The sequence below is a fragment of the Paramisgurnus dabryanus genome, chromosome 2 (genome assembly GCF_030506205.2).
Source record: "Paramisgurnus dabryanus chromosome 2, PD_genome_1.1, whole genome shotgun sequence".
NCBI classification, from domain to species: Eukaryota; Metazoa; Chordata; class Actinopteri; order Cypriniformes; family Cobitidae; genus Paramisgurnus; species Paramisgurnus dabryanus.
Genome location: NC_133338.1, coordinates 52,554,306 through 52,578,865, shown reverse-complemented (window position 1 = coordinate 52,578,865; position 24,560 = coordinate 52,554,306). Strand labels below are relative to the sequence as shown.

General features: G+C 34.9%; 2 protein-coding genes across 3 annotated transcripts; both read right to left on the bottom strand.

The window, feature by feature from the left end:
• Nucleotides 1-1,813: 1,813 nt before the first annotated feature.
• On the bottom strand, nucleotides 1,814-8,399 carry LOC135743813 (uncharacterized). Its single transcript, XM_065261675.2, has 3 exons — nucleotides 8,313-8,399; nucleotides 7,480-7,702; nucleotides 1,814-5,516 (listed from the first exon to the last, which is right to left on the bottom strand). The coding sequence occupies exons 2-3, from the start codon at nucleotides 7,553-7,555 to the stop codon at nucleotides 4,432-4,434; spliced, it is 1,161 nt and encodes a 386-aa protein (XP_065117747.1). The 5' UTR covers nucleotides 7,556-7,702; nucleotides 8,313-8,399; the 3' UTR covers nucleotides 1,814-4,431.
• Nucleotides 8,400-10,915: 2,516 nt separating this feature from the next.
• LOC141281402 (uncharacterized) lies at nucleotides 10,916-20,015 on the bottom strand. 2 transcript variants are annotated; one of them, XM_073813148.1, is made up of 5 exons: nucleotides 19,932-20,015; nucleotides 18,724-18,947; nucleotides 14,171-17,654; nucleotides 13,418-13,553; nucleotides 10,916-11,909 (listed from the first exon to the last, which is right to left on the bottom strand). In XM_073813148.1, exons 2-3 carry the CDS (start codon nucleotides 18,797-18,799, stop codon nucleotides 17,005-17,007), a joined length of 726 nt encoding a protein of 241 aa, XP_073669249.1. In that variant the 5' UTR covers nucleotides 18,800-18,947; nucleotides 19,932-20,015; the 3' UTR covers nucleotides 10,916-11,909; nucleotides 13,418-13,553; nucleotides 14,171-17,004. The 2 variants fall into 2 exon arrangements, with proteins under 2 accessions (XP_073669249.1, XP_073669250.1); XM_073813149.1 differs by having other exon boundaries at nucleotides 14,270-17,654.
• Between the last annotated feature and the right edge of the window lie 4,545 nt (nucleotides 20,016-24,560).

The window sequence follows — 24,560 nt, the reverse complement described above, 5'->3', positions numbered from 1 at the left end:
TTATCCATAATTAACAAAATTTAGATTTTAAGTATATGGACGGAGATATAGACAGTAGTTGACATTATTTAACAAATTACCCTCAATGAGTTATCAAAATAACCCCAATTGTATTCGATGCAATTCCTAAATATCACATTATAAATATCAAGAATTAATTGGGTATGAACAAGACAATTTTAGTATCAGTATTTGTCACACATTACAAAGACTTTGATATTAAAAAGTATGATATTTTTCCTATTACTGTATTCACCTCTGGATTTTCTGTGGGTCTGGATTCATCTGCTTTACAAAGTATTTCATATACACTGAAAATAAAAATGATCATAAAAGAGAAAGTCTTTTATGGTACTGAAAATAGTGAGGAGAAGCATTTTTTCCCCATTCCAGAATAGTAAAACACAAATATAGCAACATATACTGAAGACATATTTTTAATTTGGGTCTGTACAGATGCCTTGGGCCAAAAAGATTGACCTGCGACCATCAAAATCATTATAAAATGATTTGCACATACTTCAAAACATATTAGCGTATCCTAATTTTGCATGCATGTTCATTGCCATAAATGAGAAAAAGTCACAAAATTAAAATCACAGATTAACTTATACACCACATAAACAGTCGCTATGCTGTTTTTAATCTGCCACAGCTCCGCAACTCCCTCTAAAGTTTACACATAAAGAGCTCTGATCTTAGCATAGTGATGATCACTTCCGACTGGAAAATGGCCCATGTACAACATCGTGAAATGCATTAAAAATAAACGTGAAGGCATTGGTAAAATATATATATTTCACATTTATCAATATGTAATCTACCAATGAATAACTGTGCTTCCAAATTTTTTTAATTGAAAGTCAAACAATGTACATACAAAATAGGCTTTAAGCTTCCAAACTATGAGCTTACAGTTAGAATGGCAAGTGATGACATAAAAATACATTGAAATAAAGTTTGCTTTTTTGTAACTGTTACGCAGGCTCCACTCAGAAACAAACACCATGACTAGTGCAGACTGATTTACCAACAGCTACAAGCAGTCACTTAAATGAGTCTGATTTGAAATTAAATGTGAAATTAAACTAAAATGTGCAGTGCAAGCTGAGTTGTCAATACATGGGTTTCAGTCATGTGACTTTTTACGTTATGCCGCCATCTTGAGGACCTACCGAGTACCAGTAGGCTACTGACAAGCATTGGCTGGCTTGCTACGATTTACGGATTTCTTATCTTTTACTGTCTATGATTCTTATGGATACGGGAAATGGCTACGAAAGACAACATGTCGCACCTCGACTGTCATGAAAAGAAACGCGACTTTAAAAAAATATACCTTGGTTTGGGTGTGATGCCTACTCAATCCCCGATACGTTCTTCCAGCCGCTGTTCGCTGCTACCGAACTACCACTATTTTACAACACTAAGGCGGCGCGTCACAACATGAAACTTTGCTCGAAGTATCACCTGGATCTCTACTCATGAACGCAAACATTGAGAACATTGTTTGTGTACACAGAGTTTAATAAAAAGAAAGTTTTGTACAACTGATTTTGGCTGTTATGGTGTCTGCTCGTCATCCCTACCAGATGTAAATAATCGTTTTCTGAATGCGAATGAATGAATCTCATATGAGGCTCCTTTTTCAACTAGAAGGTCAATATTGTTTTTCACTTGCGACAAAACAACGAATTATCTGTGCATTTATATGGAACTATGCTTAAGGAGCTATCCATCTTTACTCTCCTCCCTCCTTACGTTCCATTCGCAGATCGATACATCTAGACTGGGAAGATGGCGGTGAGCGGAAGCCAAATCAACCAAAGTCAGTTGTTCAAAACCTTCTTTTTAGTAAACTCTTTGTTCACAAACAATGTTCTCAATGCTCGAGTTCACGTGTAGAGACACAGGCGATACTTCGAGCAAAATATCATGTTTTGTCGAGCCTTCTTAGTGTTGTAAAAATAGCGATTTTGATGCTCACAACATATTGAAGGCATAGCTTCTAGTTCTTTTGCGACCACTTCAGGTCCTCAAAATGGCGGAAGACAAGAGAGTGACGCCAGCTGAAACCCATGTATAGATAATGACAGAATTTCAGTTTTGGGTGAACGATTTCTTTTCACATCATACACTGTAAAACCAGACAGTAAAACTAACTTATAATAGAAAGTACCTTGTACTCAAAATGTGCCAAAAAGTTTAGCTAACTATTATTTTTGAGTTAATTCAACATCTATCATATAGATTTAAGTTAAAGGAACAGTATGTAGGATTGTGGCCAAAACTGGTATTGCAATCACAAAACATGTGGCTAAAACTGGCACTGCAATCACACAGCTGGTGGCCAATATACAAAACGACAACATAAACATCAGTTGAGGGCTGCAACTCCACTTTCCAAATGACAATATCCTGGTTATACCACTGTTGTCAGTAATATAAGTATTTGAAATGAAAATGATTTTTTTAATATCTAGTGACATTTCAGGGCCATTTAATGATCAATTGATATAAATTTCTTACATACTGTTCCTTTAACAGTAAATAGTTTTTTGAGCTTTTACAACTACACCAAAGGTAAAGAGTTTAGGGAACTTGAAAAGTAGATTCAACCATAATTAAATATTTTAAGTCAAAAGCCCTCTATTGGCGGTTTTTACCAAAAAGTGACGTCATCATTGAAAGGGCACTCAGACGTGTTTTAAACGGATGAATTTGCTCTTGGATGCAAATAATTACAAACTTTTGCTGGTTGTGATGAGTTCAATTTGCCAGGTAAGCTAAGAAAGAGTCTGTCACTGCAAATTTACTTCATTTTAAAGTTAAATCAGCACCATTGGTTCAGTTCCCAGCATGCTTTGCATGAGCCCGCAAAACGAGAGCATTTTTTGAAATTAAGTGATATTTTATGTGGTTTTTAGTAAACAAAATGACTCAGTAGTGTTAAACATTTATTTATGTTGGTGATTTAGAAAAGTTTGCTATTTTTTTAGTTTTGTGCTTAACACATTGTTCAGAAGTATAGTGCCTGTGCTTAGGCTTTAGGTCAATAATGTGTTGCTTTATCATATAAACTAGCGGTGTCACGATTCTCCAAATCCTCGATTCGATTACATTTTCGATTCTAAGGTCATGATTCAATTCGATTTTTACATATTTTTTTGAAAGACAAAAATGATATGCCATTATTTATTATTATTATAGTTTAACATTAACATGCACATTGCACAACTCGCATGGGGGTTTGTGGGCTTCACTTAACGCGAGAGCTTGTAGAGAGAGGATTCCTTCTTGCACCCACATGGACTTAATGTGCGCCTCTTGGACGCATCTGAAATAAATCCAGCATCATAAGCAGCTGCGCTTCTCTCTGTCTCAAGTGCATGCGCTCTCGCATCTGTCCGAAGTCTAAACATAAACTAAAGTAGTAATCCTTATGTATTTGTTCAGTTTTATGCGTTTCATGCGAGCTGAGGCAAACTATCCCTTTTCTTTAAAATATAACCCGCTGCATCTTGGCGGCTCTCTCACGCACATGCAGAGAGCTGCGCTCTGTCCAAAGTCAGATCACTATAGGTAATCCTGTTTATGATATGCATTTCAAGGAGTTGTAGCAATACATCCATTGTGTTTAAAATATGATCGCGTTCCGCTGGACCGATGCTTCTAAAGTTTTTATCCCATGCTTGGCAAGCCAACAGGACGTGACATGGGGGCGTGGTAGCATCGACAATCCCATTGTTTTATTCGAAGTTCGAAGTTGTGACTTAATTCCTTAATATAAACAATACCTATGTGAAAGTCAGCACTGAGTTCAGTCTTAACACACTTTCACTGGTATCAAAAATCGAGAGTCACATGATATGTTTCTGTGATTTGTGAACAAAATTAAATGGTAGTTAGTTTACGTGAATATTTTGAGTACTCTGAACTTGTCAGGTTTTACAGTGTTCTGTTAAGTTGTAAAATGTAGATATTTGAGTACAGGAAACTTAAGAAAAACAAGGCAATCAGTTGCCTCAAAATATTTCAGTAAAACTACTACTACAATTTAAGTTACATAAAATATATAATTTAATTTATATAAGACTTTATCTAAGTTTAGATAAATACATTTTTTTGATTTGAATTGAAGTTGTCAGAACTCAAAACTTTTAAGTTGGCAAACTTAGAAAAATAGCGGCAATCAGTTGCCTCAATTTTTTTGAGTTAGTAGAACTTATCCGGGTTTACAGTGTACCAATAATGAACAAAATTTAAATTTGGAAGTACACAGATACCTGCAAATTTGCAAAACAGTATTTTTCTATGTCTGAAACTTCTCCAACATGAATGACAGCGGTGCAGCTTCTCTCCAGTATACAGTCACTTGTGTTTGATCAGCGTCACAGACTCAATAAAACTCTTTACACAATGTGAGCACTTTTAGGGGTTTTCTCCAGTATGGATCTTCTGGTGCTGCTCCAGCTCTTTGGGTCCCTGAAACACATTTTCACACACTGAGGATTTCACACCCGTATGCCTCTTCTGGTGCTCCTGCATTTTGTTGAGCGATAGACAAGTCTTGCCGCAAATAGAACACAAATATGACCTCATCTCTGTATGAGTCTTTAGGTGTCTCTTCAGCATTGTTGCTGAAACAAACGTTGTATTGCACAGTTCACAGCTAAACAGACTTTCATTCAAGTGTATCAGCAGATGATGTTTAAGATTCTGTCCATCTGTGAAAGCTTTACCACATAGATGGCATAAGCAAGGCCTCTCACCTGCATGAGTCTTCATGTGACTCTTTAGCAGTGCTGCCGTAACAAACTTATGACCGCAATGATCGCAGCTAAACAGACTTTGGTTCAAGTGAAATAGCAGATGACGTTTAAGATTCTCTTCATCTGTGAAACCCTCGCCACACAGATGGCATAAGCAAGGCCTCTCATCTGTATGAGTCTTCAGGTGACTTTCGTCCGAGTGACACTGCAGATGAACTCTGAGACCTTGTGCCTGTGTGTAACTCTTATCACATAGATGGCACGAGAATGGCTTCTCATCTGTATGAACTCGTACGTGAGTCTTAAGAGTTCCTCGTTGTGTAAAACTCTTATCACAGTGAGGACATTTGAAAGGTTTTTCTCCAGTGTGAACTCGTATGTGACTCTCTAGATTAGATTTTGATGGGAAAATCCTTTCACATTGAGGGCAGGTGTACAGCCTCTCACCCATGTGAATCCTTTTGTGATACTGAAGCTGACGGTTTTGGATGAAAGTCTTGTTACAGTGGGAGCATGCGTAAGGCCTCTCAGCAGTGTGAATTTTTAGGTGATGCGTAAGCTGCCCTTTTCGTTTGAAAGTCTTTTCACAAAAATTGCAAGCAAAAGATTTTTGGGCTTCAGCTCTTTCTTGAGGTGATTTCTCATCAGTTTGTGAGGCGAAAGAATTTTCTTCAGTTTTGAAACCGTGGTGCTGATATTCATCCTTCACTTCAATGTGTTCTTCAGCTTCCACTTTTATTTCCACTAAAGTGAACAAAATAACATGTAAAAGATGATGTAAAAGTAATATCATATCACAAAGTGTTTTTCACACAAGATGGATCAATGCAACAGGCACTTTCACAACAAAGTGGGTCTAATACTGCCAAAATGCACTTTTATTTTGGAAGTAAGGAGTAATAGAAGGGTCAAAGAATGAAAGCAAAATAAACCAAAATCTCTAAATTCACCACAACATAAAAAAAGTGTCCTGGTAGCTTAAACGGTAACCTTCGGTCATCTTTTTTGATTGTAGGCTCCTCATCTCATAACTATCTATTATATTAGTTTGTTGTATGTTGAAAGAACTTAAAGGTGGAAAAGAGGATGTTTGTTTTATAAATTTTTGCAATATTACTTGAAACTGTCTTTACTAAATGATAAAAGACTATTTATTAGGTGCACTGAAAGTAATAATATTAATATACGTCATCTGTGCACAAGACAGGGCCTTAAAAACATCAGCCAATTGCTCATGCGGTCATCGCAATCATCATTGGCCCTCTGGCTTGTCAATCACTGCCATTACGATCCTTGTGAGAGACGTGCGCGCTCCAGTAACTAAACACAGGCGCATGAAACTCCGTCTTAAGTTTCGTTTTGTTTTCATTGTCGATCCTGCTTTCCTCCTCGAATTTGCACCATGGAAGAGAAAAAACCTGAAGTAGGACGCAAAGAAAGACTTTTTTAAAGCCGCTGAAAATAGGAGAAAATTGTCAGAAGAACGTAATGTAAACAGAGTCGTTATTGGAGAAGCATTTCAACGCTGGAGAGCAATGAAGGAACAGAGAGGTGTCAAGACAGACGTGCAGTTCGCAAAATTCTTCCCGACAGGTAACAGTGATTATTCTTTCTTTGGGGAATAATTATTGTTGTACTGTTATTCAGGTATATTGACGTTGTTATTGTACTGTAGTTGTAAGGCAGTCTGCTACATGCTAGTTGAAATGGGAGTAGCGTAGACTGATCTAACGTTTTAACGTCTTATTTGTTTATTATCAAATCATTTCACATAATGAATCCACTGACGGAGTCACGCGACACAGCATATGCCGGTGGTAAACAAACACTCGTTAAAATATTCGTGCACGAGTTTTGGAAGGCGTTCCCTAGAAATGAGCAGTGAAGGAGGGAGGCTGTTCTTACGCATGCGCTCATTTAAAAAACTCAGTAACCGTTTTTGGATTCTCAGCCGGCGAAAAACATCCTCTTTTGCGCCTTTAACATGATACGGACAACCCTCCCTAAATAATTAAACTAAGTCTTTGTCACAAACAGTTGTGTGTGTGTGCCTTGAATTGGTTAAAATGTAATATATTTAAAGGAATAGTTCACCTCAAAATAAATATTATTGCATATTGAACTCACCCTCATGTGTACATGACTTCCTTCTTTCAGCCAAACACACTCAGAGTTATATTAAATAATATCCTGGCTCTTTTTAGATTTATAATGACATTGGATAGTGCCCCATTTTAAACCTCCAAAAGCACACATATCCGTCAAAAACTAATCCATGCAGTTATTAAATGTCTTTCAAAGCAAAATAATACATTTAAATAAATAATTATGGAGGTACAAAAATGTCTGTCTCGTTGCAATGAAAATACGTTAGGAAATAAACTTCTTCGATAAATATCTGGGTTGATTTTAACCATCCTAGCACTTACAGTTATTTGAACGGGACTCAATATCGGGCAATACTCAAAATTAACTTATTCCCCACCAGCCATTTTTTCAAAAGTTGCCCGCCTGCCAAGTTTCACAAAATGCCTTGCAGGAAAATACAGAAGAACAGACCCTATGCTTTCAAACAAACAATAAACAAACAAAACGAGAAAGAAGACACTGACCATGGGCCGTCGGGCAGACCTTATTGTCAAGTCTTGAAAAACCATCAAAACACTTTGATCTTTAACACAGTTATAAATAAAAATTAGACACAAACCTCTTTGTTGTTGAGTGTGTTGAGGTGTTATTGTGAATGATTCAGGATCAGTCTCCTCTTTAACACACTCCATCATTACAACAGTGGATCAGAATAGTAGAGTAGTTGAATGTGTTGTGACAGCAGCAGCTTGTTTGACTTCTTCACAGTATTTATAGATGAACTGGTGTGAAAGTGACTTGTGTCATTTAAGATTGTTTGTTCACCATCTACAGCAAAAGACCTGTGAGAATATACAAACAAATAAAAGTATAACTCTTATTCAATCACTACACCAAGGGAGTACTAAAAACATCGGTCTCTCTAGTTTAACATGATAAGCCAGGGAAAAGAGATCTGATAATCTCTTTAAAATATTATAGGTTAAAAATAACAAGAGGGTAAACATTGGGGTCCCTTCAAGTCCCCGATGCCCTCATTCACTATTCCCTAAATTAGGCTATTGAAATGACTGAATGAAAACAAGTGAGCGTTGCGGGCGCCATCTTGTGGCGAGACGCGAGAGTTTATTCGGCACAGTGAAGGGGCAGATGTTTAAAGTTATATCAGATGTACTCTCGGTGTATTACGGGATTAAATAGGTGCACTCGATAATGTCCACAATAATTTTGGACAACATTACAACTTGCGCACTTTCGACACAGCCTGTGTTTTACTGAGCAGCACTCTCTTAGCAACCACCCTTAGCCAAGTAAACATGTGAAACATATCGGTCGACGGCTTTACAATTCTGTAGTATTATTAAAGTTTTCTCTAATAACATTTAAGTTACAGGAGTACGTTTGTTTAAAAATCAAGACTTATATTTATACTTAAATATTTTTTCGATTTACCTCACACAAACACCTCACTCTTCCATTCCACAGGAGTCAGTGGCACATCTTATGACGTCACCACACGACAGGCTCCGCGAACCAAAATAAAAGTCCCTTAATTTATTCGTGAAATGCAAACCAACGAATGGACTATCATCTACACAAAAAACATACAAAACATGAATGTGCAGGTAAAACATACATTAAGGGTAAACTATAATGTAAAGCAAACATGACAACTAGTGCAAACTAATATATTTTTATCCCTTTTTTGTAACACTTTACTTGATGGGGTGTTCATACACGACACCTTCATAATCATGACATGAGATGTGCCATGAACATGAAGGAGATTTTATGCACATTTATGACAACCCTCATTAAGTGTCATTTGCTCAATTATGTCTTTTTTTAATGCAAAGATGAAACTGTTTGAAATGTCTTTGTTATGACCACTTAACATAAACCAGTACATCATAACTTGTCATAAATCTGTCATAAACATGATATAGCAGAATAATGATCAAACTTAAGAAACTACCTGCTTTATGGGTTAATCATTTAATACTATGTCAAATCATTTGAAATACCTTTATAAAATGTTTAACACTCATGGACAGCACTTTGGTTCATTTTAATGGTTTTGAAAGTGCTTTATAAATAAAAGTTGAGTTGAGAAATTACTAGATATACTGTCATTCATGTTATTTTACTGTTATTATTAAAATGGCTGTTCATATGAATGGATGTATTTTTCACTCTGTTTTGTTTGATTGTATGTCTTTGTTTAAGGTGTTTATTTTTCATTGTATCTGGTGCCTATTTGTGGGGGGTGGGGGCGGTTCTCCTTTTTTTCCTTGTGTATAGTATGTCTTTGTATATATTGCATACATTCTTTCATCTGTTTTATGTTTTTATAAAAAACGGTTATAAATAAAAATAATTAAAAAACGGCTGTTCATATTGCTTTTAGGGGTTTGATGAATAGGGTGATGTAAGAAATGAAAGTCTAACACTGAAATCACTTGCACACATATTCATCACCTTCATTGGCCACAGAAGATTCATCAAGGAGGAATGCAAGTAACACGAACAGATTACTAAATAAAGTGTTACATTAGCACAGTCACAGAAGAACAGTCAATATTTTGTGTAACGGCTTTCTTATTTGGTGCAGTGAATTGCAAACACCCCTGTGCCAGAAATATATGATTTTTTTTAAATGCTAAATCAGTACAGACGATAAAATATGTCAGCAGACACTATTTACCTAATATGCAAAATGTTCTTAATCTTGACTTGCTGACATGTCCTTTTTACATTTTTAGATTACAGTATTCAGTAGTTTAAAATGATCCAAAACAGATATCTGTCAAATTTTCTGAATATATTTGGGTAATTCTCGCAAAATTAGACTTATGGAGTTGTCATGAAACATTTTAATAAAAAAATAAGAGTATCAAAATAAGAAGCATACAGTTACAAACATCTCTTCATGTACTATTTTGCACAATTTCAAATATATCATACAAACCAATTTTATTGTTTTTTCCACATTAAAGCAACACTATGTAGTTTTTTTTACCTTTAAATAATGTCTCTAAAATTATTTCAGAGATAGAACAACTTTTAACTGGACAAATTGTACTGTTGCTGCAACCTGAGCAGCCTCCTAGCTGCTACAAGCACACTCTGAAAGTAGCGGTGGAGGGTAGGAAACACAGCCCCCCCTCCCCCTTGCCTTCAGAAGAGTGTCTGATACCAGGCACTGTTGCGCTTTTCAACCACATGGGGGAGCTGTAAGTCATTTTTACATGGAAACTACATAGTGTTGCTTTAAAGGGAAAATCTTCATTACGACAACGTGTCCATGACTGGATTTGTGGTCTTTGACATGGAAATATTTATAATTTATAAATCTCAATAATAAAAATCTTCAGTGCATGTTATACTATAAACATTAACAGTAAAGAAACATGTGGTGTTTGGTGATCATTGGTAAATGTAAAGACAATAATAAGGAATATAAATGTGTCCAAGACCAATTTTCTCATCCTCCGCAACAATTTTTAATCATTGTTTAAGCCCTCAAGGAACATTTAAAAAAAATAAAATTGTTGGAAGGGACATAATTGACTGTGACACTCAAGATGGCTACCAGGTAAGCAGTTCTTATTTTTTCTCTCCAGATAAAAGTTGAAATTTTGTTTGTCAAAGTACCTAGACAACTTTTTAGTTCTCATTACCGAAACATGAGTTTGTAAATGCATGCAATTGCATGTAATGATAATTTTTGACAATGATAATCTAAAAAATTTAAATAATACTATAGTAAATATGTTTTAAATCCTCTAAAACTAATGGTTATAGTAAGTTCAGACCTTTATCTTATATGTGCAAAAAAATTAGCTTCAAGGTTTTTAAAAAAAAATCTGATGCTGGACACCTTCTCAATCTGTATTTCATGAGAATTACCCATTTCCACTTTGCTTGTACACTCTACATACAGTTAAAGTACACAGACAGTCAACACATGAGTGTTATCATATTTGTAATCTTTCAGATCCAGTAATGTGGTGATACTCAACTCATCTCCTTCATCTAACACCTGATTCAACTCATCAGATCAATAATACATTTATTCATTTATCAGATACTTTTATACAAACCAATTTACAAATGGAGAAGCATTAAACATTCGAGCAAACAGTAGCTACACAAAGCCACGCTCAGAAGTAGAAATAGTGTTGAAGCTAGAAGTAAACAGCATTAAAGAGAGTTAACAGTGGAAAGTTATAAATTATTGGATAATCCATTGAATGCAGAAGAGTTGTGTCTTCAAATGTTTTTGAAGGATTCAGTGGTCAGACGATGAGGTGAGGGATGGCAGCTCAGTTAGGAAAAGAGTGAGTAATTGACTGTGAAATGTAGTACAGACCGCAAGACCCGATTTGGATCACAAATACGGCTTCTCGTCTGTATGAACAATTTGGTGACTCCTCATCATAGCTTCTGAAACAAACTTCTTATTGCACTGATCACAGCTATACAGCTTTTCAGCTTTTAAGTGTAACTGCAGATGTACTTGGAGACTTCCTGCCTGTTTGTAACTTTTATCACACAGATTGCACGAGAAAGGCTTTTCACCTGTATGCATTCGAATGTGAGTCTTAAGACTTGAGTTTTGTATAAAACCCTTACCACAGTAACGGCACGTGAAAGGTTTCTCTCCAGTGTGAACTCGTATGTGACGCTCCAGATTTGATTTTGTTCGGAAATTCTTATCACACTGAGGGCAGGTGAATGGCCTTAAACCGGTGTGAACCCCTATGTGAAACGTGAGCTGATTGTTTTTAAGGAAAGCCTTGTTACAGTAGGGGCATGCGTGAGGCTTCTCACCAGTGTGAGTCCTTATGTGATACTTTAGCTGCCCTTTTTGTGTGAAAATCTTACCACAAAAACGGCAAGCAAAAGATTTTTTGTCTCTTTCTCGGAGCGTTTTCCCATCAGTTCGTGAGGAGCTGAAAGAATTTTCTTCCGTTTTGAAACTGCAGTAGTTATGTTCATTGTCCACTTTATTGTTTTCTTGACCCTCCTCTTTTATTTCCACGAGGTCTAAAATGAACACAGTAACATGTCAAAATAAAAGTAATATCAGAACGCACATTTTTTGTGTGATTGATAGTCTACTAAAACTTATATTTGCAAAGATCGGTATCGGGGACGATTATGGCATTTTAAACTGAAATCAGGATTGGCTGAAATGTGAAAATATGAAAGCACTGCAACAGGCACTTATAATGTCTGCAATGCGAGCATTTCTCAAGGCGGTAAAGCAATAGAGCGCCATCAAGGCTGGTCCAAATTTTTTTTTTTTTCACAAGCAAATAAGTTTTTTTCAATGTAGATTCGCAGCAAGCGCGCTCAAAGAGAGAGCGATGCAGTCGCAATACGCTTTTCTTCACAGGTGCGTCGAATACTGCGAAATTTATATGACACCTGGAGCCTGCTTGTCCAAAATGCAGAAAATGATTTTGACTATGATTTCTGTTTGTTTGATACACATCGCTAGCTTTACTATAATGCTGCACTAAGCTGAGGTGTTAAATAATTAATTTACCGAATTTTAACTTAATAGTTAATTAATAATAAAACTAAAGAAAAAAATTGAATTCATATATATTTTAATCTTAAACTACACAGTTTTTTATATTTTACTATGTTCTTACCTTAACTTAGACGAAATAATACATCTCTGTCTTTTTTCAATGCGTGCAGTTCATCTTTGTACAGCGCGTCGTGAATGTGTTAGCATTAACGTACTAAACAATTTTAATGTAATTAGGTATTAAATAAATTTTTATATGCAATTTAAAGAATACACAGTATAATTATATGCTTTAGAATGATGTGAAGTGAAATTTTTCCCGTGTACAAACACCCTAATAAAGCACAGATGCTTTGAAAATGTAGCTGATGTAACAAAGTATTGTCCACCTCTGCTATCAAGTCCAACTTAATTCAATTTATGCTGATAATAGTCAGTTTTACTGGCATTTTTGCAGCACCCGCTATAAAACCAGCCATTTTGTTGAACGTTTGCCACTCAACAGGCGTGCTCTGGCGTGGTCACGTGGAAAAGTGATGTCAATTCATACCCTCTATAAATTAAATGACTCGGATTTGATCAAGGCATTAGGGTTGGGCAAAAATTTTCAATTAATCATTTTTTAAAACGTGGTCAATTAAAAATCGATTCTCAAAGCCCACCAATCGTTGTTTTTTTATGAAATAACCTGATCCTGTTTGATCAAGGAATGCGACAGTTTTGACTTTTTTCAGCATTTTCATCTTGCATCAAAATGTTATTGTATTTAGCATAATTGTATGCATTTGAAAATTAAAGATGGGTTCTGTTTTAATGTACCCAAAATAAAAAAAGTGTAATATACAGGTTGGTGGCTCTTAATTTCTTTTTATTAATTGCCCACTTGTAAACTTATGTTCACTGTTTTTTTTTATAAAAGTATTTTTATTAAATCCATATTCATTGAGCCATCAAAACACCTGACACTCTATAATCTTCAACAGTTTATAATGAAATATTAAAATTAGACACAAACCTCTTTGTTGTTCAGTAGGTGTTATTGTGAATGATTCAGGATCAGTCTCCTCTTTAACACACTCCATAATTACAACAGTGGATCAGAATAGTAGAGTAGTTGAATGTGTTTGACTTCAGCATCTACAGGAACAGACCTGTGAAGATATACAAACTCAATATCAATACCCCAAATGAGATATAAAAAATCTCTGTCTCTCTAGTTTGACAGGACAAATTGCCAGTCATAGAAACAGAAGAGCAAAAAATCTCTTCAAAAATATTACGGTTGAAAAATAACAATAATGTAAAGTGATTGAAATTTCTTTTTGGGCAAAATAATTATCAGCTTGAGCTGCATTTATTGTTTTCTCTGTGATCTACAACACAGCCCTGCTGAAAAAAAGCATACTAGCAAGTGAACACCAGCTAAACCAGCACCAAACCAGCATTAGCACCAGCATCCCATGGTCATACCAGCATTATGTTGTGTTTTGGTGCTGGTACTGTATGCTGGTGATGACCACCACCATGCTGGTTTGATGCTGTTTGTTTCAGCAGGGACATTCAGCACTTGTCCTAATCATTATGTTTTTTAACACTTTGTTCATTTCAAAGTTTGGGTATGGAAGTATTTTCCATTTTAACTTTTCTGTTCAATTGTACTTATAACAGCAATTATTTATCTGCTATGTTAAATAACTCTATGGAAAAGAGGAGCACGCATACTTAAAATTCATGTAAAGCTTATTAACAGATAAAAAAACATACATACCTGAATGACTTGAGAAGTGAAGAAAATCTCTGTTCCAATGTTTTTATAACATTTAAATATTCAGAGTTTAAAAACCATAATTTGTATCGTTTCATTCACCTCACACAAACACCTCAACCTTCCCTCAGCCGACAGACGAACTGCAGCGCAACCCTTATGACGTCACTGCACGACAGACTCCAAGAGGCAAAATAAAAGTCCCTTTATTAAATATATATAAAAATTCGTGAAATGCAAGAAAATTAATGAACAACAAAAAATACAAAACATAAACGTACATGTAAAATAAACATATTCAATGTAAAATATCACTTAAAACAAACATGACAAGTAGTGCAGACAAATGTATAAATAAAATGAACTGGAGAAGTCTATACGAAGCTGTATGAAGTCCAGAGTAAGTTTGCATTTTGCTTGTACACTATACATACAGTTAAACGAACACCACATTAAAATATTGTGTACAAACCAGGCGGGCATAGCATAGTTTGTAAATTTCCAGATACAGTACTTCAGTGAAACTCAACTCTTTTATCTAACACCTAATTTAACTCATAAGATCATTCAAACATTTATTTATTTAAATGAATTCATTTAGATGCTTTTATCCAAAACAAATTTACAAATGGTGGCGCATTTAAAGGGGACATTTCACAATTTCATAAATATTTGGTGTCCCCGGAGCACGTATATGAAGTACTAGTTCAAAATACCATATAGATAAATTATTAAAAACATGTTAAAATTGCCACTTTGTAGGTGTGAGCAAAAATGTGCTGTGTCCTTTTTAATGCAAATGAGCAGTGTTGGGGGTAGGGGTGGGCGATAAACCGGTAGACAAAATTAACCGGTAGAAATTTGTCAACCGGTAGAGATTTTGGACTATCGTTTCTATCGAGGTTACGTGCCCACGTCACGCTCCTGTGCGTGTGGTCGCGAAAACGTAACGTTTGTACACGTATTTAAGCACTGCAGTTTTAAAACAAGTTATTTTAAGCCATTGAAACACAGACAACAGATCTGTATGCATGCGTTCTTTCTGTGTGTCAGGAGCGGACAAGTCGCGCAACCGCTGCTCTTTCTGTCTGTGAGGAGCGCGCAAGTCGCGCGACCTCTGCTTATTAAGCTCGTGAGCATTTTTCACGCTTTATTAACCTTAAATACACATATGCGTCAAAATTCCCGTCTTTGCAAGCATCATCATAAACACGACCAGTAAGGTCTTAAGAGAAAGTAAACAGCTAAAAGAGAAAGCGCATGTGTAACAGTGTATTGGATCCGGACTTTGGTCTTAAAGGGGAAGTTACCTAATTTTGCTCCTGTCTGTCACTCGTGTTAATCAAACAGCATTGAGAAAAAAATCTCTCACTGTTCCTGATTAAATCACTTTTCTACCTTAAATAAAAATATATATAGGCCTATACATACATGCATAATTATTTATTATCATTCTTATTGACTGTGTATCTTCAGAGAGCTTGAGTTTTGTTTGTTTTTATCTTCTTTCTATGCTTGTATATGTTTTTTGTGAGAATTATGAACATTTCTATGGTATTAAAGATTTAAACCTTATTAAAACATAAAAAACTCTACCGTGATACATATCGTTATCATGATATAAAATTAATCCTATCGTGATAGAAGATTTTGGTCATATCGCCCACCCCTAGTTGGGGGTAACGCATTACAAGTAACGTGCATTACGTAATAATTAGGGATGCACCGATAGGATTTTTTTGGGCCGATACCGATTTAAACAGACAACTTCTGGCCGATACCGATATTAAACACTTGTATACAATACTAAACAGTTGGTCTATTAGCTAGTTTATTTCTGCATCAAATTATTTTTACTGAACATGGATTGGATCTAATTAACATTCAACTGACCAACATAATAAGAGAGGCACAAATTAAGCTAAAACAAATATAATAAGACAGCATGACAACCTTCAAAGGTGGTTTTTGCTATTCAGCATTTATTTTATTAAGAACATTAACAATTTTTTTTACATATAATGGATTTCTTTATGCAGTTAATTAATAAACAATCGGTATCGGCCTTTCTCGTGCTATTGCCGATATGCCGATGGTTTCAAATTCATCAAAAATCGGCCGATAAATATCGTGGCCGATACATCGGTGCATCACTAGTAATAATATTACTTTTCTGAAATAACAGGTAAAGTAACGCATTACTTTATAAATGTACACACTAAGTAATGCAAGTTACTTTTCAGTTAAATTAATTAGATGTAAAAAATAATGTACTGAATAAAACTGAACATATTAACGTGGAATTACACACTCTATGTGTGAACAGTTTTTGTCAGAAATGGAGATGGCAGACCAGAGCTTGACATTTTTGAGAAGGAAATATGCAATTTCTAAATGAAGAACTTCTTAGTCATAAAAACACCTGCAAAGTAAGAAAAAGTAACGCAAAGAATTGTAAGAATTACTTTCCATGAAAAGTAACGCAATTAGTTATTTTTTGGGGAGTAACTTCATATTGTAATGACTTACTTTTAAAGTATATTTCCCCAACACTGCAAATAAGTTGATATCTGCCCTAAATGTCAGTGGCGTGGTTAGTGCAGATTTAGGGGTGATATTATCCCCTTCTGACATCACAAGGGGAACAAAATTTTAATGACCTATTTTTTCACATGCTTGCCAGAGAATGGTTTACCAAAACTAAGTTACAGGGGTGATCTTTTTCACATTTTCTATGTTGATACAAGCATTGGTGACCCAATTATAACACTTAAACATGGAAAAAGTCAGATTTTAATTATATGTCCCCTTTAACATTTTTGTCACAACTATAAGTATTAACATTTTTGGTCATGAGTATTTTGATGACTCGTCAGCAGCACTGCTGAAACAAACTTCTTATCGCACTGATCACAGCTATACAGTTTTTCTTTTAAGTGAAACTTCAGATGAACTTTGAGACTTCTTCCCTGTTTGTAACTTTTATCACACAGATGGCAAGAGTAAGGCTTCTCACCTGTATGCATTCGTATGTGAATCTGAAGACTTGAGTTTTGTATAAAAGTCTTACCACAATGAGGGCACATGAAAGGCTTCTCTCCAGTGTGTACTCGTATGTGACGCTCTAGATTTGATTTTGTTTGGAAACTCTTATCACACTGAGGGCAGGTGAACGGCCTTAAACCCATGTGAACCCCTATGTGAAACATAAGCTGATTTTTTTTAATGAAAGTCTTCTCACAGTGGGAGCATGCGTGAGGTCTCTCACCAGTGTGAATCCTTATGTGATAGTTTAGCTGCCCTTTGTGTGTAAAAGTCTTACCACAAAAATGGCAAGTAAAAGATTTTTTGGCTTCAGCTCTTTCTTGATGTGAATTCTCCTCAGTTTCTGATGAGCTGAAAGAATTTTCTTCAATTATGAAACTGTAGTATTCATTTTCATCATCCACTTCCTGTTCTTCACCCTCTTCTTTAATTTCCATGAGGCCTAAAATGAACATAGTACCATTGTTAAAGTAATATCAGAACGCAACTATTTTTTTGTGTGATTTATGGTCTACTAAAACTTATATTAGAGAAGTCCCAAGTCCGTCACAAAGATCGGTATTGGGGACGATTATGGCATTTTAAACGAGCACCTATTGTCCGATTCACGCTTTTAAATTTCCTCTGTTGTGAAAGTGTGTATAAGTACATGTTGTCGATATGCAAAAGGTACAAACCTAAAAAAAAAACAATGACGCAAATTATCGTCTTCAACGTAAATCTCTTTTCTTGGACTACAACAAACACACAGATTGTAGGCAACAGTTTACTTCCTGGGATTGGTGATGTAGACAAGACCGACATTATCATAATTTCTCCCGCTTCGGACTTACAGCCTGTAAATTAGCATTTCAAGCGAATATTTCAAACATGATACGGAGCGTCACATTTCCGGCTGATGTCAAGAGGTATTCAGGCCAATCACAACGTACAGATTAGCTGGCCAATCAGGGATAGAGCTTTTTTAAATCTGTGTGTTTCAGAAAAATAATGTGTTTTTTAACCATAAACCACGCGAACACATTGTATTATACCAAATACACAAAATAAAGTAATTTTTTAGCAATGAAATAGATGCTCTTTAAATGGATCAGGATTTGCTGCAGTGTGGAAAAAATTAAAGCACTGCAACAGGCACTATAATGTCTGCAAATGTGCAAGCATTTCCCAAGGCGGTAAAGCAATACAACGGCATCTAATACTGCGAAAGTGACATAACATTATACACTGGGTTGATTTTAAAAGCATTAATGCACTTTAAATGTGCAACTAGCACTAGAAATTATAGAATCGGGACTTGATATAAATAAAATAACTCTTAATTTGTTCAGGAGCACTAAAACTTGATAAAGACATTACTAATTTCAATAACATCAAATGTTGTAGATGAATGACTATTTTTTTTAAATGCTGGCTGTGGGGAAGAGACATTAAAACATGCATTGTATTATATTTATATACACTTTATGATCTTCAACAGTTTTTAATGAAATATTAAATTAAACACAAACCTATTTGTTGTTCAGTATATTCAGGTGTTATTGTGAATGATTCAGGATCAGTCTCCTCTTTAACACACTCCATCATTACAACAGTGGATCAGAATAGTAGAGTAGTTGAATGTGTTGTGACAGCAGCTGCCTGTTTAGGTTCTTCACAGTATTTAGCGATGTGTTATTTATAGATTGTGTCATTTAAGATTATTTGTTTGGCATGGAGTGCTATAGGAACAAACCTGTAAAAAAATATAAACAAACAAAATTAAAATTCAATTATTAAATCAATACACCAAATGAGTACTAAAAAAATGTAGTTTTCTTCTAAGTTTAACATGACAAGCCAGGAAAAAGTGCTGAAATTCTCTTATAAATATGTATCCGTTAAAAATAATATTAGGGTAAACAGTGAGCCCCATGTGCATTAATTCACTATTCCCTACTACTACATTAGTCCACATGAATGAATGAGTGAATGAAAACGAGACGAATTCGGACACTGAGAGCTGCGGGCGCCATCTTGTGTCGAGACGCGGGAGTTCATTCGGCACGCGCCTCACAGCAGTGAAAGGGTTGAGGTTTACATTGGTTGTATTCTAGTTATTGCTGTGTATTTACGGGATAAAAATAAGTGCACTCGATAACGTCCACTATAGTTTTTGACAGCACTACAAAATGTCTGTCCATTTAAATAATGCACTTTGGACACAGACTGTGTACTACTGCGCAACCACCCTAAGCAAAGTAAACATCTTAAACATTCATTTGCTCAATCGGCCAGGGACTATTTTTTTTCCAGCGGAAGGGATGCTTTTTGTAACTTTACTTTGACTTTAAGTTGCGTTGCTGCATATTTATTGCTTTCATGTTTGTATTGTGTGGTGACCTTTATATAAACGCAACAACGTACTCGAAGCTAGTGGTGTCATGATCTGCATGTTACTGCTACAGAGACAACATACTGGTTACTCTGTGGTCTACAACACAAACCCTAAGCACCCGTGTTGTTCAGATTTGAAAAATATAAGTTATATACGGTATGAACCTGAATGGGTTGGTATGCAAAATACATTTCTTCGCCTTGAATAGATTTTGTCTCTGGTGGAATAACTATCAGTACTTTAATAAAAAAAAAACTAATAATACTCATTATTGCTCTACTAACAAGTTGTTAATGTTCATTTGTTTAAAAATTAAGGCATAGTTTGTATAGTTTCTTTTACCTCAAACACCTCAATCTTCCAGTAAAAGAAACCTTCAGCCGACAGACGAACAACGGCAGCCTGATGACGTCATCCCACGACAGGCTCCAAGAAGCAAAATAAAAGTCCCTTTATTTTACAAGTACAGTATCCAAATTCGTAAAATGTAAGGACATTAATGAACTATCATCTACATCATAGAACATTAAAAAAACATTATGTATAGGTAAAATACATACATTTAGTGTAAAATATCACTTAAAACAAATATGAAAACTAGTGCAGACTGATTTATTTGCCAGGGCACATATACAATTAACTGGAGAAGTATCCTAGTGTATTTCCATTTTGCTTGTACACTATACATACAGTTAAAAGTACACCACATTAAATAATTGTGGACGAACACAGGTGTCAACACATGAGTGTTACGATTATGGCAAGCCGTTTTAACTTTTATTCGTTGAGTTCTCGATATCAACAATTCAATTTTCACTAGTTAAAATTTTCATTCTTGATATCAGAAATTACATTTCTACTAGAAACAATGGCAATTGTTAATATCCACAATTACATTTCCACTAGTAACAATGTTAATTCTTGATATCAACAATTAAGTTATTGATATCAACAATTCATTTCTTGATATCAAGAATTGAATTCTTGATATCAAGAATTACATTTCCACTAGTAACAATGATAATTCTTGATATCTGTAATTGTATTTTCACTAGTGAAATGTCACCATAAACTGCCATTCAAATTCAATTGTTGATATTAAGAATTGCATATACACTTGTAACAATGTTTCTTCTTGATATCAACAATTCATTTCTTGATATCAAGAATTACATTTCCGCTAGTAACAATGTTAATTGTTGATATCAAGAATTAACATTTTAACTAGTAACAATTCGATTCCTGATATCAACAATTAACATTGTTACTAGTGGAAATGTAATTCTTGATATTAACAATTCAATACTTGATATCAAGAACTGAATTGTTTATACCAAGAACTTAATTGTTGATTTCAAGAATTGAATTGTTGATATCAAGAATTAAAATTGTTACTAGTGGAAATGTAATTTCTGAATAAAAATTTTAACTAGTGAAAATTGAATTGTTGATATCAAGAACTCAACAAATAAAAACTAAAACAGCTTGCCATATATGATAGCTTGTAATCTTTCAGATCCAGTAATTCCTTCATCTAACACTTGCTTCAACTCATCAAATCAATAATACATTTATTAATTTATATTTACTTATTCAGCAGACGCTTTTATCCTAAACAAGTTTACAAATGGAGGAGCATTTAACATTTTGTTCGTAAATGCCAAAAATAAGCACAGTAAACAAAGCTAAGCTCACAAGAAAAAATACTGTTAAAGCTAAACAGCATAAAAGAGAGGTTAATAAATATTATTGATTGCAATGATGAAGTTAACAATGGAAAGATGTGAATTATTAGCGATAGTCCAATAGAATGCAGAAGAGTTGTGTCTTCAGATTTTTGAAGGATTGAGTGGTCACAGACGATCAGGTGAAGGCAGGTGATTTCACTTAAGATGGACTGAGTGGGTAAATGTTTTAGAAATGTCGTACAGGCTTGAATTGTAAACAAAACACAAATGCGGTCTCTCGCCTGTACGAGCATTTTGGTGACCCCACTAATCACAGCTCTTCGTTCGAGTGAAACAGCGATGATCTTTGAGACTTCGTGCTTGTTTGTAACTCTTACCACACAGATGGCACGAGTAAGGCTTCTGACCTGTATGAATTCGTATGTGAGTCTTAAGACTTGAGTTTTGTGTGAAACTTTTATCACATTGAAGGCATGTAAAACGTTTTTCTCCAGTGTGAATTCGTATGTGACTCCCTAGATTTGATTTTGATTGGAAACACTTATCACAGTGAGGACAGGTGTAAGGTTTCTCTCCAGTGTGAACTCGTATGTGGCTCTCTAGACTTAATTTTGTTCGGAAACCCTTATCGCACTGAGGGCAGACGAACGGCCTCTCACCAGTGTGAATGCCTATGTGAACCTTAAGCTGATTGTTTTTAACGAAAGTCTTCTCACAATAGGGGCATGCGTGAGGCCTCTCACCAGTGTGAATCCTTATGTGATAGTTTAGCTGCCCTTTGTGTGTGTAACTCTTATCACAAAGATGGCAAGCAAAAGATTTTTTGGCATCAGTTCGCTCTTGAGTGGATTTCTCATCAGTTTCTGAGGAGCTGAAAGAATTTTCTTCAATTATGAAACTGTAGTACTCATCGTCCACTTCATCGTTTTCTTGATCCTCCTCTTTAATTTCCGCGGGGTCTAAAATGAACATTGTAACATATCAAAACATTGTTAAAGTAATATCAAAACTAGAGATGAAAAGAACGCAAAAAGTTTAATTGTCTAAATGATGGTCTACTAAAACATATATTAGGAAAGTTCTAAGCCTATCGCAAAGATTGGCATCAGGGTCGATAATAGCATTTTAAAAGGATCAGGATTAGCAGCAGTGGAAGCACTTATAATGTCTACAATGCAAGCATTTTCCAAGGCGGTAAAGCAATAGACACCATCTTATACTGACAAATTGTTAAAAACTCAAGACAAAAACTACTCCAGTATGAAGAAACGGAATTTGACTATGAATTCTGCTGTTCATGTACTTCAAATGTACTTTAGCATGAGGAAAAAATAAGTACCTAATCGGGGCTCAATATAAATGAATTCTCTAATTTAAATCATATAAAATGTTGGAGATGACTGCCTTTCTCTTTTAAAAGAATACTGTCAAGTCGTGCAGAGCCATCAAAACATTCATAACACTTTATGATCTTCAACATTTATTAATGAAACATTAAAATTAAATACGAACCTATTTGTTTTTCAATATCTTCAGGTGTTATTGTGAATGATTCAGGATCAGTCTCCTCTTTAACACACTCCATCATTGCAACAGTGGATCAGAATAGTTAAATGTGTTGTGACAGCAGCTGTGATTCCTGCTTATTTGACGAACTGTACGGAAAAGAGGAGCATGCATACTCCTTAAAATTCATAGAAAACTCATTAACAAGTTTGAGAAACATACACACCTGAGTGGCTTAAAAAAATGAAGTTCCTTGCCTTGTAACTAGTGGAACAACTCTTAGTACTTTACAGTAAAGTATTAAAATACTGTACAATTATTTAACTTTGTTTCAATAATATTTAAATATTTTGATAAAAAATGTAATCATATTTTGTATCGTTTTATTTACCTCACATAAACACCTTAATCTTCCCTAAAACCGACAGACGAGCAGCAGCGCACCTCTTATGACGTCACCACACGACAGGCTCCAATAACCAAAATAAAAGTCCCTTTAATTCAATCTGTCAAAATTCGTGAACTGCAAGAAAATGAATGAAATACAAGGATACTAAACTGAATGTTCAGGTATAATAAATATATTCAAGGTTAAATATCCCACATTTGTTAAACGATTACAATATAGAATCTACCAGTGAATAACACTGCATCTTAATCACAATTATTTAAAGTTTACTGTACATAACAAAATAATTACACTATGCAAACTATTATCTTGTAGTCTGAATTGAAAGTAATTTCAGTGAAATAAAGAATATCTTAAAATATTGCGAAATATCACGTCTGTCTTTGTGATTGTTATCTGGCTGGACCTGAATTGGATCTGATATTGGAGACATCTAACATGTGCAGTGCTGGCTTATGAGTAAGTAGAATAAAATAAAACAAATTCATATGCAGTGATCATTAATAAAATGATTTTATACAATCTTGAGATCAAACATTCGTGTAATAAATGTCTTATAAGTATCAGATTTTGCAGATCTTTTTTTTATTTAACCTTTATTTAACCAGGATAAAGTCCCATTGAGATTATAAACCTCTTTAACAAGAGAGACCTGGCCAAGACAGGCAGCAGCCAAACAATAAAAACTAGTGCTGGGCATAGATTAATCTCGTACAAAATAAAAGTAATTTTTTGCATAATATATGACTTTGTGCTGTGTGTAAATATTATGTATATAAACACACACACACACACACACACACACACACACACACACACACACATTTAAGAAATTTTATATATATATATACACACACACACACACACAAATGTAAATGTTTCTTAAATACATACATGAATGTGTGTGTATTTATATATACAGAATATTTACACACAGCACAAACTCATATATTATGCAAAAATTTACTTTTATTTTGTATGAGATTAATCTAGATTAATCTATGACCAGCACTAATAATAATAAACCACTTACAACATAAAACACAGACATTATCATATCATATCATATCATATCATATCATATCATATCATATCAGTGTTAGAGACAAATTAAGTTAAAAGCATCTACATCTTAGAGAGTTTATGTAATTTATGTCATTATTTGTTTTATCAATGTGTTTTCATTGTGGTAGCATAGGGTGTTACATATAGTAGTTGACAAGCTATATTAACTTTTACGTTGTTGTTCGGTGGTAGAGGAAGGATCTTTCGGTTGGTCGATGTAGTTTTTGTCACACCTCTCCTCTTTCGTGAGATCCGCTTTTCCTTGTCACCTTTATGAACTTCCATGTGAATCTGAAGACCTCC